The sequence below is a fragment of the Stegostoma tigrinum genome, chromosome 35, assembly GCF_030684315.1.
Source record: "Stegostoma tigrinum isolate sSteTig4 chromosome 35, sSteTig4.hap1, whole genome shotgun sequence".
NCBI lineage: Eukaryota > Metazoa > Chordata > Chondrichthyes > Orectolobiformes > Stegostomatidae > Stegostoma > Stegostoma tigrinum.
In genome coordinates this window covers 9,228,562-9,242,572 of record NC_081388.1, presented here as the reverse complement: position 1 = coordinate 9,242,572, position 14,011 = coordinate 9,228,562, and the positions used below count along the sequence as shown (strand labels likewise).

At 47.7% G+C, this 14,011-nt stretch overlaps 1 protein-coding gene across 3 annotated transcripts in view; it reads right to left on the bottom strand.

Annotated features, from left to right (window-relative positions):
* The window catches only part of LOC125447390 (adhesion G protein-coupled receptor E5-like), a 71,466-nt gene that overhangs the window by 22,960 nt on the left and 34,495 nt on the right, over positions 1-14,011 (bottom strand). For 2 of the 3 annotated variants that reach the window (XM_059640044.1, XM_059640045.1), the window contains 3 exons: positions 5,346-5,510; positions 2,531-2,722; positions 333-553 (listed from right to left, as the gene is read on the bottom strand). In XM_059640044.1, coding sequence (XP_059496027.1) covers positions 333-553; positions 2,531-2,722; positions 5,346-5,510 — 578 coding nt within the window. The remainder of the gene's footprint in view (positions 1-332; positions 554-2,530; positions 2,723-5,345; positions 5,511-14,011) is intronic. The other variant, XM_059640046.1, reaches the window with a different exon arrangement.

Genomic DNA, 14,011 nt, shown 5'->3' with positions numbered 1-14,011 from the left:
TTGCCTTGGTGAAGCCTAAAGATTTGTTGCCGGTTACTTTTACCGAAGCTCGCAAGACTGAAGGGGGTGAGGAGGAGGCGTGAGGGGAATAAACAAGGTGAACAAAATTTGCAGTGCACGCGGGCAGAGCTGGTGGTGTCATGATCTCTCATGGAAACCTTTGCCTATTATTAAAAATGCTGATTAACATTCCTTTGGAAAATGGCGCGTGCTTGGCAGTCAGACTTCCACTCCAAATTCCGAACATGCGGGCATGGATGTGAATGCCCAGGTTGGTGCCCATCAGAGATGGAATGTCGAGGACACCGAAGGACCAAAAGAGGTTGGCTTACTATTCTCTGGTGCCATAACCATTCGGGTTAACTGCGGCTGAGATAATGACGATTATAACTGGGATGCCGTAGGCAATAGGCTGAGTGTATCTCCCTCGGAGGCTCTGGGTCCAGAAGACTTTGACCACCATCAGGTAAAGCTGGACGCCTTCGAGGAGCATCCACATAAAACACACCAGGAAGAGGTAGTGAAGGATCCCAGCAACAGCAGCACAAACAGCCTAGGGACAGAGACAATCACTCAGACAGTTGCTTTACCCAACGCAAGAGGGTCTTGGGTTCCATCTTGAGCCGCCTCCCTTCGGAGTTGGAGGCCTCAAGATGGAGCCCGGTAACCTCGGTAACCGTTCTCGAGGGCCACGCTGTCTCGAAATGTTGGGGGGTTGGGGCGTTGGTGAGTCGCTCAAACCCAAGGAACGCTTCACCTCCATGCCTCTCCACCTTCGTGGTGTTCCTCAAGGAACATTCCAAACACTGTGGCCAACTGGTGCCACAGTGGGGAAATGCACCTGGCCGTGAGCCACACGATGGACGGAGAGATCAAGTTGCGATCATAAGTCTATGCCAAATTTGCTCCGACTGGGGGACCTGTGGTGGTGGTGGTGGGGTGAGGGGTCAGTACGGACAAGGAGCAGATAACTGGGAGTTGGCACAGCGAGCCGATCTGGGCACCACACCTTGGGAAGGACAGACTGTCCTTGGAGGGAGTACAAAAATGATACCTGTTCTCCGGGAGTTTTGATTTGGTAAATGAGGCCTGTATTTTTCCAGAATTGAGATGGTTAAGGTATGATCTAATCAAAATCTTCAGGAAATTAGCAGGAGAAGACAGGGTAGAAACAGATAAACTATTCCCACTGGTTAGGGATGCTAGATCAAGGCGTCGTAGCCTGTGAATTAAGGCCCAACCGTTTGGAAGAGATGTTAGGAAGTGCTTCGACACACAAATTTGGGAGAGGTTTGGAAGTCTCTTCCACAAATGACATGGATGCAGTTAATTTTAAACCTGAGATGGATGATTGGTTTGTTAAACAAAAGGCATTAAGGAATACAGACCAAAGACAGGTCTATGGAGTAAGGCCACAGATCGGCCACGATCTCATTGAATGGCAGAACCGGCCTGAGGGGCAGAATGGCCTGCTCCTGTCCCTACGTTCCGATGTAACAATCCAGTTCCCATTGGAATGACCTTCACTGCATCAAGGCATATGGAGGGAATTGCAGGAACATGAGGTTGAGTTGGACAGTCAGCCACAACTGAGAACGGCAGAGAAGATTCGATAGCCTGAATGGCTGACTCCTGTGTAGGAGAGTCTACACTAGGGGGACAGAGTCTCAGGAGACAGGGTCAATCTTTTAACACTGAGTAGGAGAGCTTTTGCAATAGCTGTACAAGTCAGAAACAGCTGGAATACTGCTTGCAGTTTTTGGGCCTCTGATCTAAGGAAAAATCTTCTGGCATTTCAGGCCATCCGGAGAAGGTTCGCTACAATGATACCGGGGATAGAAGCATTGTCTTCTGAGGGCAGGTTGAATAGGTTGGGCCTGTATTCAGTATAGTTTACAAGCATGGGAGGTGACCTTAGTGACACACAAAAGGTTCTTTGGGGACATAACAGGGTAGGGGTGAAGAGGTTTTCTCCCCTAGTGAGAGAGTGTGGGATTAGAGTGCAAAATAAAGGTTGCACATTTCACACAGAGATGAGGATGAATTTCTTCTCTTGGCAGGGGGGTGAATCTGTGGAATTCGAGACCTCAGAGGGCCGTTGAGGCTGCGTCAATAAGTAGACTTAAGGCTGGAACAGAGAGCTTTTCAATCAGGAAGCGAATGTAAGGTTCTGGGGAAAAGATAGGGAAGTGGCATTGAGGATTATCAGATCGGACAGGATCCCATTGAATGGGGGAGCAGACTCGATGGGATGAGTGGCCCACATTTGCTCCTACGTCTAATGGAGATGAGGAGAAATTGCTTCGCAGTCATGAAACTTTGGAAGTCTCTACCCCAGAGGGTTGTCGGTGGCTGGATATGTTTAAGGCCGGGAGGGGCTGATTTCGGATCTTACAGGGCATCAAAGAGATGGGGGGGGAGCTGGTGGGAAAGCTGAGCATGACGGCAGAGCAGACTCGATGGGCTGAATGGACTGCTGTTGTTTCCTCTGTCACTCATAGTACATGTGCATTCTTGCTGCCACTCTCACCCTGCTGTTTGTTACTGACATCCCAACGAGGAACAGTAGTTCCGCCACAAACAAGCACAAGCACAGGTGGGTGTGGATGGTGGTACGTGTGCTATGGATCGGCCGGCACATGGTGAAGGTGATGATAGCGATGGCAAGGCACACTAGCGAGGTAATGATCCCCACGTAGGTGATGGTGGTCAGAGCAGGACCCTAAGGAGTGAAAGAATGGCCAGCCTTTAGACAGACAAGACTCTGAGTTTGTTGTTGTAACAAAAATACTTGCAGTTGTGTCATGATAATATACTCAGTATAGAATCCAGTTCAGAAGTTCAAATCCCACAATATCGTAAAAATATTTAATTCAACACCAGGAATTTAACTTTAGTCTCATAATCTTCAATTTAATATTGATCTCACTCTTCTCTACAGCCATAATGTTGTATTCGTCGCTCTGTTACCTTCATGCACAGTATAATTTCATTTTTCCTTTACTCATTTGTGTGATGCGAGCATCTCTGGCTAGACCAGCATTTATTGATCAGAGGGCAGTTGAGAGTCAAGGTCATTGCTGTGTGGGTTTAGGTTGACATGTAGACCAGACCAGATAAGGATGGCCATTTCCTGCTCCAAAGGGCATTAGGAATCAGGTGGGTTTTGTCCCCAACTATCAACAATGATTCCATGGTCATCATTAGACTCTTAATTCCATACTTCTTTTGAATTCAGATTTACTGTGGCAGGATTCGAACGCAGGTCCCCAGAATATCACCCAGTCACTGGATTAACAGTCCAGTGATAACACAACTAGGCCATCACTGGTACTGCAAGCAACACAAAGCTTTTCACTGTACCTAGGGACATGCGACCATAATAAAACAAATAATAGTCATCTTAGAACTATTAGATTGTTGCAAAACTCCATGTGGTTCGCTCATGTTATTTCAGGAGAGAAAACTTTCCCAGTCTGTCCTCCAAACCCCCTGCAATGAGGCAGGCTTTGAGCTGCTGCAATGGTTTGACAATTAGCCACTACAGAGGAGAGCCACGGAGATGAATTCACCGAACTGTGGCAGTTGGAGAGCTGGATCAATGCCCACTCTCCTGGGCTATGTAAACGATGAGCAATAGATTCCATCCCTCACCTCCCCAGTGTCAAATCCCGTGGTTGACAAACGTGAGGCCAAGTTGGTGTTTAGCACAACTTGTCCCAGCAAGGGAACGGTGCACAGGTGGTCCCTGAGGGCACAATTCCTCAGAAGGAAAGCCAATGTTTACAGGTCACTGTGATTAACATTTCGTGAGAAGTTCCCTTTGCCCATTTGGTGGAGCAGGCACCATGGGTTTCTGAGCTCAGTGTTGGAAAGGCTTTGAAAAGATTGGATGACAATTGGAGCAAGTCGACTGTGCAACAGAGTGCATTTATATGGCACCCATTAAACTTATAAAACATCCTTAAAAGTGAAATACCGGTTTATGGGAGGTTGCATTCATTGAAAATTGTGACATTTCCTCTCCTTTGTTGTAACTCTCTCCAGAATCTAGAAACTGGCACAGGTCTTCCCAAGGAAGTCCTATTTGGTCAGAAAAGATCAAGACTGAATGCCGTCCCAGCGTGATGATACGACATGGACTTGTGAGGGGAACAGCTCAAGATCCTGAAGGACCGTATCTCACATCTCATTCCCCTCAACGCCTCTGTAAATGCCACTCATGCCAATATGATCTGTACCTAACGTGCAATAAATTGTACCTTGTTGGACACACGAGACTAAGCAGGACCTGTAACTCCTTACACTTAAACAGGACACGGCCTTCATGCCAGGTCCAGCATTTATTGCCCGACCCTAGGTGAGGGTGAGCTGCCTTCTTGGACTGCTCCAGCCCTCCTGTTGTGGATTGACCCAAATGCCCTGAGGTAGAGAATTCCAGGATTTTGACCCAGCGACAGTGACGGGACCGTGATATACTTCTAAAGTCAGGATGGTGAGTGGCTCAGAGGGGAATTTGCAGGGGGTGGTGTTCCCATGTACCTGCTGCTCCTGTCCTTCTAGATGGAAGTGGTCATGGGTTTGGAAGGTGCTGTCTGAGGGTCTTCGGTGAATTTCAACACTAGCCTCAGTGAATGAATGCCCACTACACCTGGGAACACTGCAGTAACTCACTGACACAACATAAATAGTTTCTCAAACGAAAGCAAAAATATTGCAGATGTTGGAAATCTGAAGCAAATACAGAGGATGCAGGAGAAACTCATAAAGTCTGGCAGCATCCGTGGAGAGAGAAAAACAGAACTATTGTTTCAAATCCGACATCACTCTTTTTCAGAACTGTTCTTCAAGAGAATCAGACATGAAAGATTATGAGATAACAAGGTACCCAGATGAACACAGCAGGCCAAGCAGCATCAGAGGAGCAGGAAGGCTGGCATTTCAGGTCGGGACCTTATTTCAGAAAAGAATGAAACATTAACTCTGTTTCTCTCTCCATCGGTGCTGCCAGAATCCTCCTTTGTTCTCTGTGATTTATTTTAATTAACAGCATATTCCTCTTCTGGTGAGGATCAAATAGGTAACCCAATAATGATTGGATTTCAAGGAACATCAGAAAGAGCAATTTCAACAGCGAAGCCCCCATCTCCAGACTGAATCCCTTTTGAATAGATTTTCGCTCCACGTCCCAATCCAATTTCATGGAAACCAATCTGGTTAAATACATTTCCTTTCAGCCTACTCGATAAAACAGCATGGGTTGAAGTGGTGAAGAGATCTGCTGCTGTCAAGTACTGGCCCTGTCGTGGCACATGCCAGGCTTTAAAATTTGCAGAAACTCCTACCTCCACCTTGTAGAGTGCGACCAGCACGGCAAAACTACTCAAGTGTGAGCATTGACAGACAGTGTGTGAGACAGTCGATGACACTTTCAAACAGCCTTTGGTGGACCAGGTATTGGTGCCAGTGTTCCAGTACACACAGACAGTGTAATCATCAACATCACTGACCTGTGAACAGAGAGCAAGCAGATAACACTCCATGTAGAACAAGACAAAAGAAAGTCTCCAAGATTTGCTGTAATAACACAAGCTCGATTATATTACACAACTCTTAGCGTGACACTGTCTGATGTACCTCAATCCCCTCATTGTAAATATCTCTGATATACCCCACACCCCTCACTGTAACACTCTCTGATATACCCCACACCCCTCACTGTAACACTCTCTGTTATACCCCACACCCCTCACTGTAACACTCTCTGATATACCCCACATCCCCCACGATGACACTCTCTGATATATCCGACACCCGTCACTGTAACACTCTCTGTTACACCCGACATCCCATCACTGTAACACTCTCTGATATATCCCACACCCCTCACCGTAACACTCTCTGATATACCCCACACCCCTCACTGTAACACTCTCTGTTATACCCCACACCCCTCACAGTAACACTCTCTGATATACCCCACACCCCTCACTGTAACACTCCCGGATATACCCAACATCCCCCACTATAACACTCTCTGATATACCCCTCACCCCTCAATGTAACACTCTCTGATATACCCCACACCACTCACAGTAACACTCTCTGATATACCCCACAACCCTCACTGTAAAACACTCTGATATACCCCACACCCCTCACTGAAACACTCTCTGTTATACCCAACACCCCACACTGAAACACTCTCTGATATACCCCACACCCCTCACTGTAACACTCTCTGATATACCCCACATCCCTCACTGGAACACTGTCTGTTATACCCCACACTCCTCACTATAACACTCTCTGATATATCCCACACCCCTCACTGTACAACTCTCTGATATACCCCACATCCCTCACTGTAACACTGTCTGTTATACCCCACACTCCTCACTATAACACTCTCTGATATACCCCACACCCCTCCCTGTAACACTCTCTGTTATACCCCACCCCCCTCAAAGTAACACTCTCTGATATACCCCACACCCCTCACTGTCACACACTCTGCTATACCCCACACTGTAACACTCTCTGATATACGCCCCACTCCTCACTGTGACACTCTCTGATATGCCCAATACCCCTCACTGTAACACGCTCTGTTATACCACGCGCCCCTCACTGTAACACTCCCGGATATACGTCACACTCCTCACTGTAACACTCTCTGATATACCCCACACCCCTCACTGTAACACTCACGGTTATCCCCACACCCCTCACAGTTACACTCTCTGTTATACCCCACACCCCTCACTGTAACATTCTCTGATATACCCTACTCCCCTCACTATAACTCTCCGATATACCCCACACCCCTCACTGTAACACTCTCTGTTATACCCACACCGCTCACTGTAACACCTCTGATATACCCCACATCCCTCACTGTAACACTCTCAGGTATACCCCGCAGCCCTCACTGTAACACGCTCCGACATACCCAACACCCCTCACTGTAACACTCTCTGATACACCCAACACACCTCACTGTAACACTCTGTTATACGCCACACCCCTCACTGTAACACTCCCTGATATACACCACAACCCTCACTGTAACGTGCTCTGATATATCGCACACCCCACACTGTATCACTCTCTGTTATTCCCACAACCCTCAATTTAACACTCTATGATAGACCCCACACCCCTCAGTGTAACACTCTCTGATATACCCCACACCCCTCACTGTAACACTCTCTGATATACCCCACGTCCCTCACTGTAACACTCTCAGTTATACCCCACACCCCTCACTGTAACACTCTCTGATATACCCCACACCCCTCACTGCAACACTATCTGTTATACCCCACACCCCTCACTCAAACACTCTCTGATAATCCCCCACCCCTCACTATAACACTCTCTGATATACACCACACTCCTCACAATAACACTCCCTTTTATACCCCACACCCCTCACTGTAACACTCTCTGATATACCCCACATTCCTCACTGTAACACTGTCTGTTACCCCACACCCCTCACTGTAACACTTTCTGATATACCCCACACACATCACGTTCACACTCTCTGATATACCCAACACCCCTCAATGTAACACACTCTGTTATACCCCACACCCCTCACTATAACACTCTATGATAAACCCCACACTCCTCACTGTAACACTCTCTGATATACCACACATCCCTCACTGTAACACTCTCTGATATACCCCACACCCCTCACTGTAACACTCTCTGTTATACCCCACACCCCTCACTGTAACACTCTCTGATATACCCCACATTCCTCACTGTAACACTGTCTGTTACCCCACACCCCTCACTGTAACACTCTCTGATATACCCCACACACATCACGTTCACACTCTCTGATATACCCAACACCCCTCAATGTAACACACTCTGTAATACCCCACACCCCTCACTATAACACTCTATGATAAACCCCACACTCCTCACTGTAACACTCTCTGATATACCACACACCCCTCACTGTAACACTCTCTGATATACCCCACACCCCTCACTGTAACACTCTCTGTTGTACCCCACACCCCTCACTGTAACACTCTCTGATATACCCCACACCCCTCACTGTAACACTCTCTGTTATACCCCGCACCGCTCATTGTAACACTCTCTGTTATGCCTCAGACCCCTCACTTTAACACTCTCTGATATATGCCACACCACTCACTGTAACACTCTCTGATATACCCCACATCCCTCACTGTAACACTCTCGGATATACCCTACACCCCTCACTATAACACTCTGTTATACGCCACACCCCTCACAGTAAGACTCTCTGATATACCCCACACCCCTCACTGTAACACACTCTGTTATACCCCACACCCCTCGCTGTAACACTCTCTGATATACCCCACCCCCCTCACTGTAACGCTCTCTGATATACCCCACACCCCTCAGAGTAACATTCTCTGATATACCCCACACCCCTCCCTGTAACACTCTCTGATATACTCCACACGCCTCACTGTCACACTCCCTTTTATACCCCACATCCCCCACTATAAAACTCTCTGTTATACCCCACAACCCTCACTATAACTCTCTCTGATATACCCCACACCCCTCAATGTAACACACTCTGATATACCCCACATCCCTCACTGTAACACTCTCTGATATCCCCCACACACCTCACATTCACACTCTCTGATATACCCAACACCACTCAATGTAACACACTCTGTTATACCCAACACCCCTCACGAGAACACTCTCTGATAAACCCCACACTCCTCACTGTAACACTCTCTGATATACCCCACACACCACAATGTAACACACTCTGTTATATCCCACTCCCCATCGCTGTAATACTCTCTGTTATACCCCACACCCCTCACTGTGACACTTTCTGATATACCCCACACCCCTTACTGTCACAGTCTCTGATATACCCCACACCCCTCAGAATAACACTCTCTGATATACCCCACACCCCTCACGCATCACTCTGTGATATACCGAACACCACTCACTGTAACACTCTCTGATCTAACCCACAGCCCTCAATGTCAGAACCTCTGATATACCCCACACCCCTCAGTGTAACACTCCCTGACACACCCCACATCCCCCGCTATAACACTCTCTGATATACCCCACACCCCTCACTGTAACGCTCACTGATATACCCCACACCCCTCACTATAACACTCTCTGATATACCACATGTTCCTCACTGTAACACTCTCTGATACACCCCACAACTCTCACTATAACACTCTCTCATATACCCCACACCCCTCACTGTAACTCACCCTGATGCACCCCACATCCCTCACTATAACACTCTCTGTTATACCCCACAACCCTCACTATAACACTCTCTGATATATCCCACACGCCTCACTGTAACACTCTCTGATATACCACACACACCTCACTGTAACGTGCTCTGATAGACCCCACATCCCTCACTGTAACACTGTCTGTTATACCCCACACCCCTCACAGTAACACTCTCTGATAGACCCCACACCCCTGACTGTAACTCACTCTGATATACCCCACACCCCTCACTGTAACACTCTCTGATATACCCCACGCCCCTGACTGTAACACTCTCTGATATACCCAACACCCCTCACTGTAACACTCACTGTTATACCCCACGGCCCTCACAGTTACATTCTCTGTTATACCCACACCCCTGACTGTAACACTCTCTGCTATATCCCACACCACTGACTGTAACACTCTCTGATATGCCCCACACACCTCACTGTAACACTCTCTGATATGCCCCACACCCCTCACTGTAACACTCTCTGATATACCCCACAACTCTCACTATAACAATCTCTGATATACCCCAAACCCCTCACTGTAACACTCTCTGATATACCCCACACCCGTCACTGTAACACTCTACTTTATACCCCACACCCCTCACTGTAACACTGCTGTTATACGGCACACCCCTCACTGTAACACTCTCTGATACGCCCCCCACCCCTCACGATAACACTCTCTCATGTACCCAACACCCCTCACTATAACATTCTCTGATATACCCCGCACCCCTCACTGTAACACTCTCTGATATACCCCACACCCCTCACTGTAACACTCTCTGATGTACCCCACATCACTCACTGTAACACTCTCTGTTATATCCCACACCCCTCACTATTACACTCTCTGATATACCCCACACCCCTCACTGTAACACTCTCTGATATACCCCACATCCCCCACTATAACACTCTCTGATATACCCCACAACCCTCACTGTAACATTATCTGATATACCCCTCACCCCTCACTGTAACACACTCTGATATAACCCAAACACCTCACTGTAACACTCCCTGATATACCCAACCTCCCCCACTTTAACACTCTCTGTTATACCCCACACCCCTCACTGTAACACTCCCTTATATACCCCACACCCCTCACTGTAACACTCCCTTATATATCCCACATCCCCCTCTATAACAATCTCTGTTATACCCCACACCCCTCACTATAACACTCCCTTATATACCCCACACCCCTCACTGCAACATTATCAGATATACCCCACACCCCTCACTGTATAACAGTCTCTGATATACCCCACAAACCTCACTGTAACAACCCCTTATATACCCCACATCCCCCTCTATAACACTCTCTGTTATACCCCACACCCCTCACTATAACACTCCCTGTAATACCCCACACCACTCACTATATCACTCTCTGATATACCTCACAACCCTCACTGTAACACTCCCTGATACACCCCACATTCCCAATATAGCACTCTCTGACATTCCCGGCACCCCTCATTGTAACACTCTCAGATATACCCCACGCCCCTCCCTGTAACACTCTCTGTTATACCCCACACCCCTCACAGTAACACTCCTTGATATACCCCACACCCCTCACTGTAACACACTCTGATAAACCCCACACCCCTCACTGCAACACTGCCTGATATACCCCACATCCCCCACTATAACACTCTCTGTTATACCCCACAACCCTCACTGTAACACACCCTTACAAACCGCACATCCCCCACTATAACACTCTCTGATATTCCCGTCACCCCTCACTGTAATACTCTCTGATATACCCGACATCACTCACTGTAACACTCTCTGATATACCCCACACCCCTCACTATAACACTCTCTGATATACACCACACGCCTCACTGTAAACAATCTCTGATATACCCCACACCCCTCACTGTATCACTCCCTGATATACCCCACATCCCCCACTATAACAGTCTCTGATATACCCCACACCCCTCACTGTAACAGTCTCTGATATACCACACAAACTTCACTGCAACACCCCCTGATATACCCCACATCCCCGACTATAACACTCTCAGTTAAACCCCACACCTCTCACTATAACACTCTGTTATACCCCACACCCCTCACTATATCACTCTCTGATATACCCCACACCCCTCACTGTAACACTCTCTGTTATACCCCACACCTCTCACAATATCACTCTCTAATATACCCCACATTCCCAATATAACACTCTCTGATACACCCCACACCCCTCACTGTAACACTCTCTGATATACCCCACATCCCCCACTATAACACTCTCTGTTATAACCCACACCCCTCACTATAACACTCTCTGCTATACCCCACACCCCTCACGGTAACACTCTCTGATATGCCCCACACACCTCACTGGAACACACTCTGATATACCACACATGCCTCAGTATAACACTCTCTGATACACCCCACAACTCTCAGTATAACACTCTCTGATATACCCCAAACCCCTCACTGTAACACTCTCTGATATACCCCACACCCCTCACTGTAACACTCCCTTATATACCCCACATCCCCCTCTATCACACTCTCTGTTATACCCCACACCCCTCACTATAACACTCCCTGTAATACCCCACACCCCTCACTGTAACATTATCAGATAGACCCCACACCCCTCACTCTAACAGTCTCTGATATACCCGACAAACCTCCCTGTAACACCCCCTGATATACCCCACATCCCCGACTATAACACTCTCTGTTATACCCCACACCTCTCACGATATCACTCTCTGATATACCCCACACCCCTCACGATATCACTCTCTGATATACCCCACACCCCTCACTGTAACACTCCCTGATACACCCCACATTCCCAATATAACACTCTCTGATATACCCGGCACCCCTCACTGTAACACTCTCTGATATACCCCACATCCCTCACTCTAATACTCTCAGATATACCCCACGCCCCTCCCTGTAACACTCTCTATTACACCCCACACCCCTCACAGTAACACTCCTTGACATACGCCACACCCCTCACTGTAACACTCTCTGATATACCCCACACCCCACACTGTAACACTGCCTGATATACCCCACATCCCCCACTACAACACTCTCTGTAATACCCTACACCCCTCACTATAACACTCTCTGATATACCCCACACCCCTCACTGTAACACTTCCTGTTATACCCCACAACACTCACTCTAACACTCTCTGATAGACACCACATCCCCCACTATATCACTCTCTGTTATACCCCACACCCCTCAATGTAAAACTCTCTAATATACCCCACACCCCTCACTGTAACACTCTGATATACCCCACATCCCCCCCATAACACTCTCTGATATACCCCACACCCTTCACTGTAACATTATCTGATATACCCCACACCCCTCACTGTAACACTACCTGATATACCCCACACCCCTCACTGCAACACTGCCTGATATACCCCACATCCCCCACTATAACACTCTCTGTTATACCCCACACCCCTCACTATAACACTCTCTGATATACCCCACACACCTCACTATAACACTCTCTGTTATATCCCACAACCCTCACTGTAACACTCCCTGACAAACCGCACATCCCTCACTATAATAATCTCTGATATACCCGTCACCCCTCACTGTAACACTCTCTGATATACCCGACATCACTCACTGTAACACTCTCTGATATACCCCACACCCCTCACTATAACACTCTCTGATATACACCACACGCCTCACTGTAAACAATCTCTGATATACCCCACACCCCTCACTGTATCACTCCCTGATATACCCCACATCCCCCACTATAACACTCTCTGATATACCCCACACCCCTCACTGTAACAGTCTCTGATACACCACACAAACCTCACTGTAACACCCCCTGATGTACCCCACATCCCCCTCTATAACACTCTCTGTTAAACCCCACACCTCTCACTGTAACGCTCTCTGTTATACCCCACACCCCTCACTATATCACTCTCTGATATACCCCACACCCCTCACTGTAACACTCTCTGTTATACCCCACACCTCTCACTATAACACTCTTTTTTATACCCCACACCCCCACTATATCACTCTCTGATATACCCCACACCCCTCACAGTAACGCTCCCTGATAGACCCCACATTCCCAATATAACACTCTCTGATATACCCGGCACCCCTCACTGTAACACTCTCTGTTATACCCCACACCTCTCACTATAACACTCTTTTTTATACCCCACACTCCTCACTGTATCACTCTCTGATATACCCCACACCCCTCACTGTAACACTCCCTGATAGACCCCACATTCCCAATATAACACTCTCTGATATACCCGGCACCCCTCACTGTAACACTCTCTGTATTACCTCACACCCCTCACTGTAACACTCTCTGATATACCCCACATCCCGCACAATAACACTCTCTGATATACCCCACACTCCTCACTGTAACACTCTCTGATATGCCCCACACTCCTCACTGTAACACACTCTGATATACCACACACCCCTCAGTATAACACTCTCTGATACACCCCACATCCCCCTCTATAACACTCTGTTATACCCCACACCCCTCACTATAACACTCCCTGTAATACCCCACACCCCTCACTGTAACATTATCAGATATACCCCACACCCCTCACTGTAACAACCCCTGATATACCCCACATCCCCGACTATAACACTCTCTGTTATACCCCACACC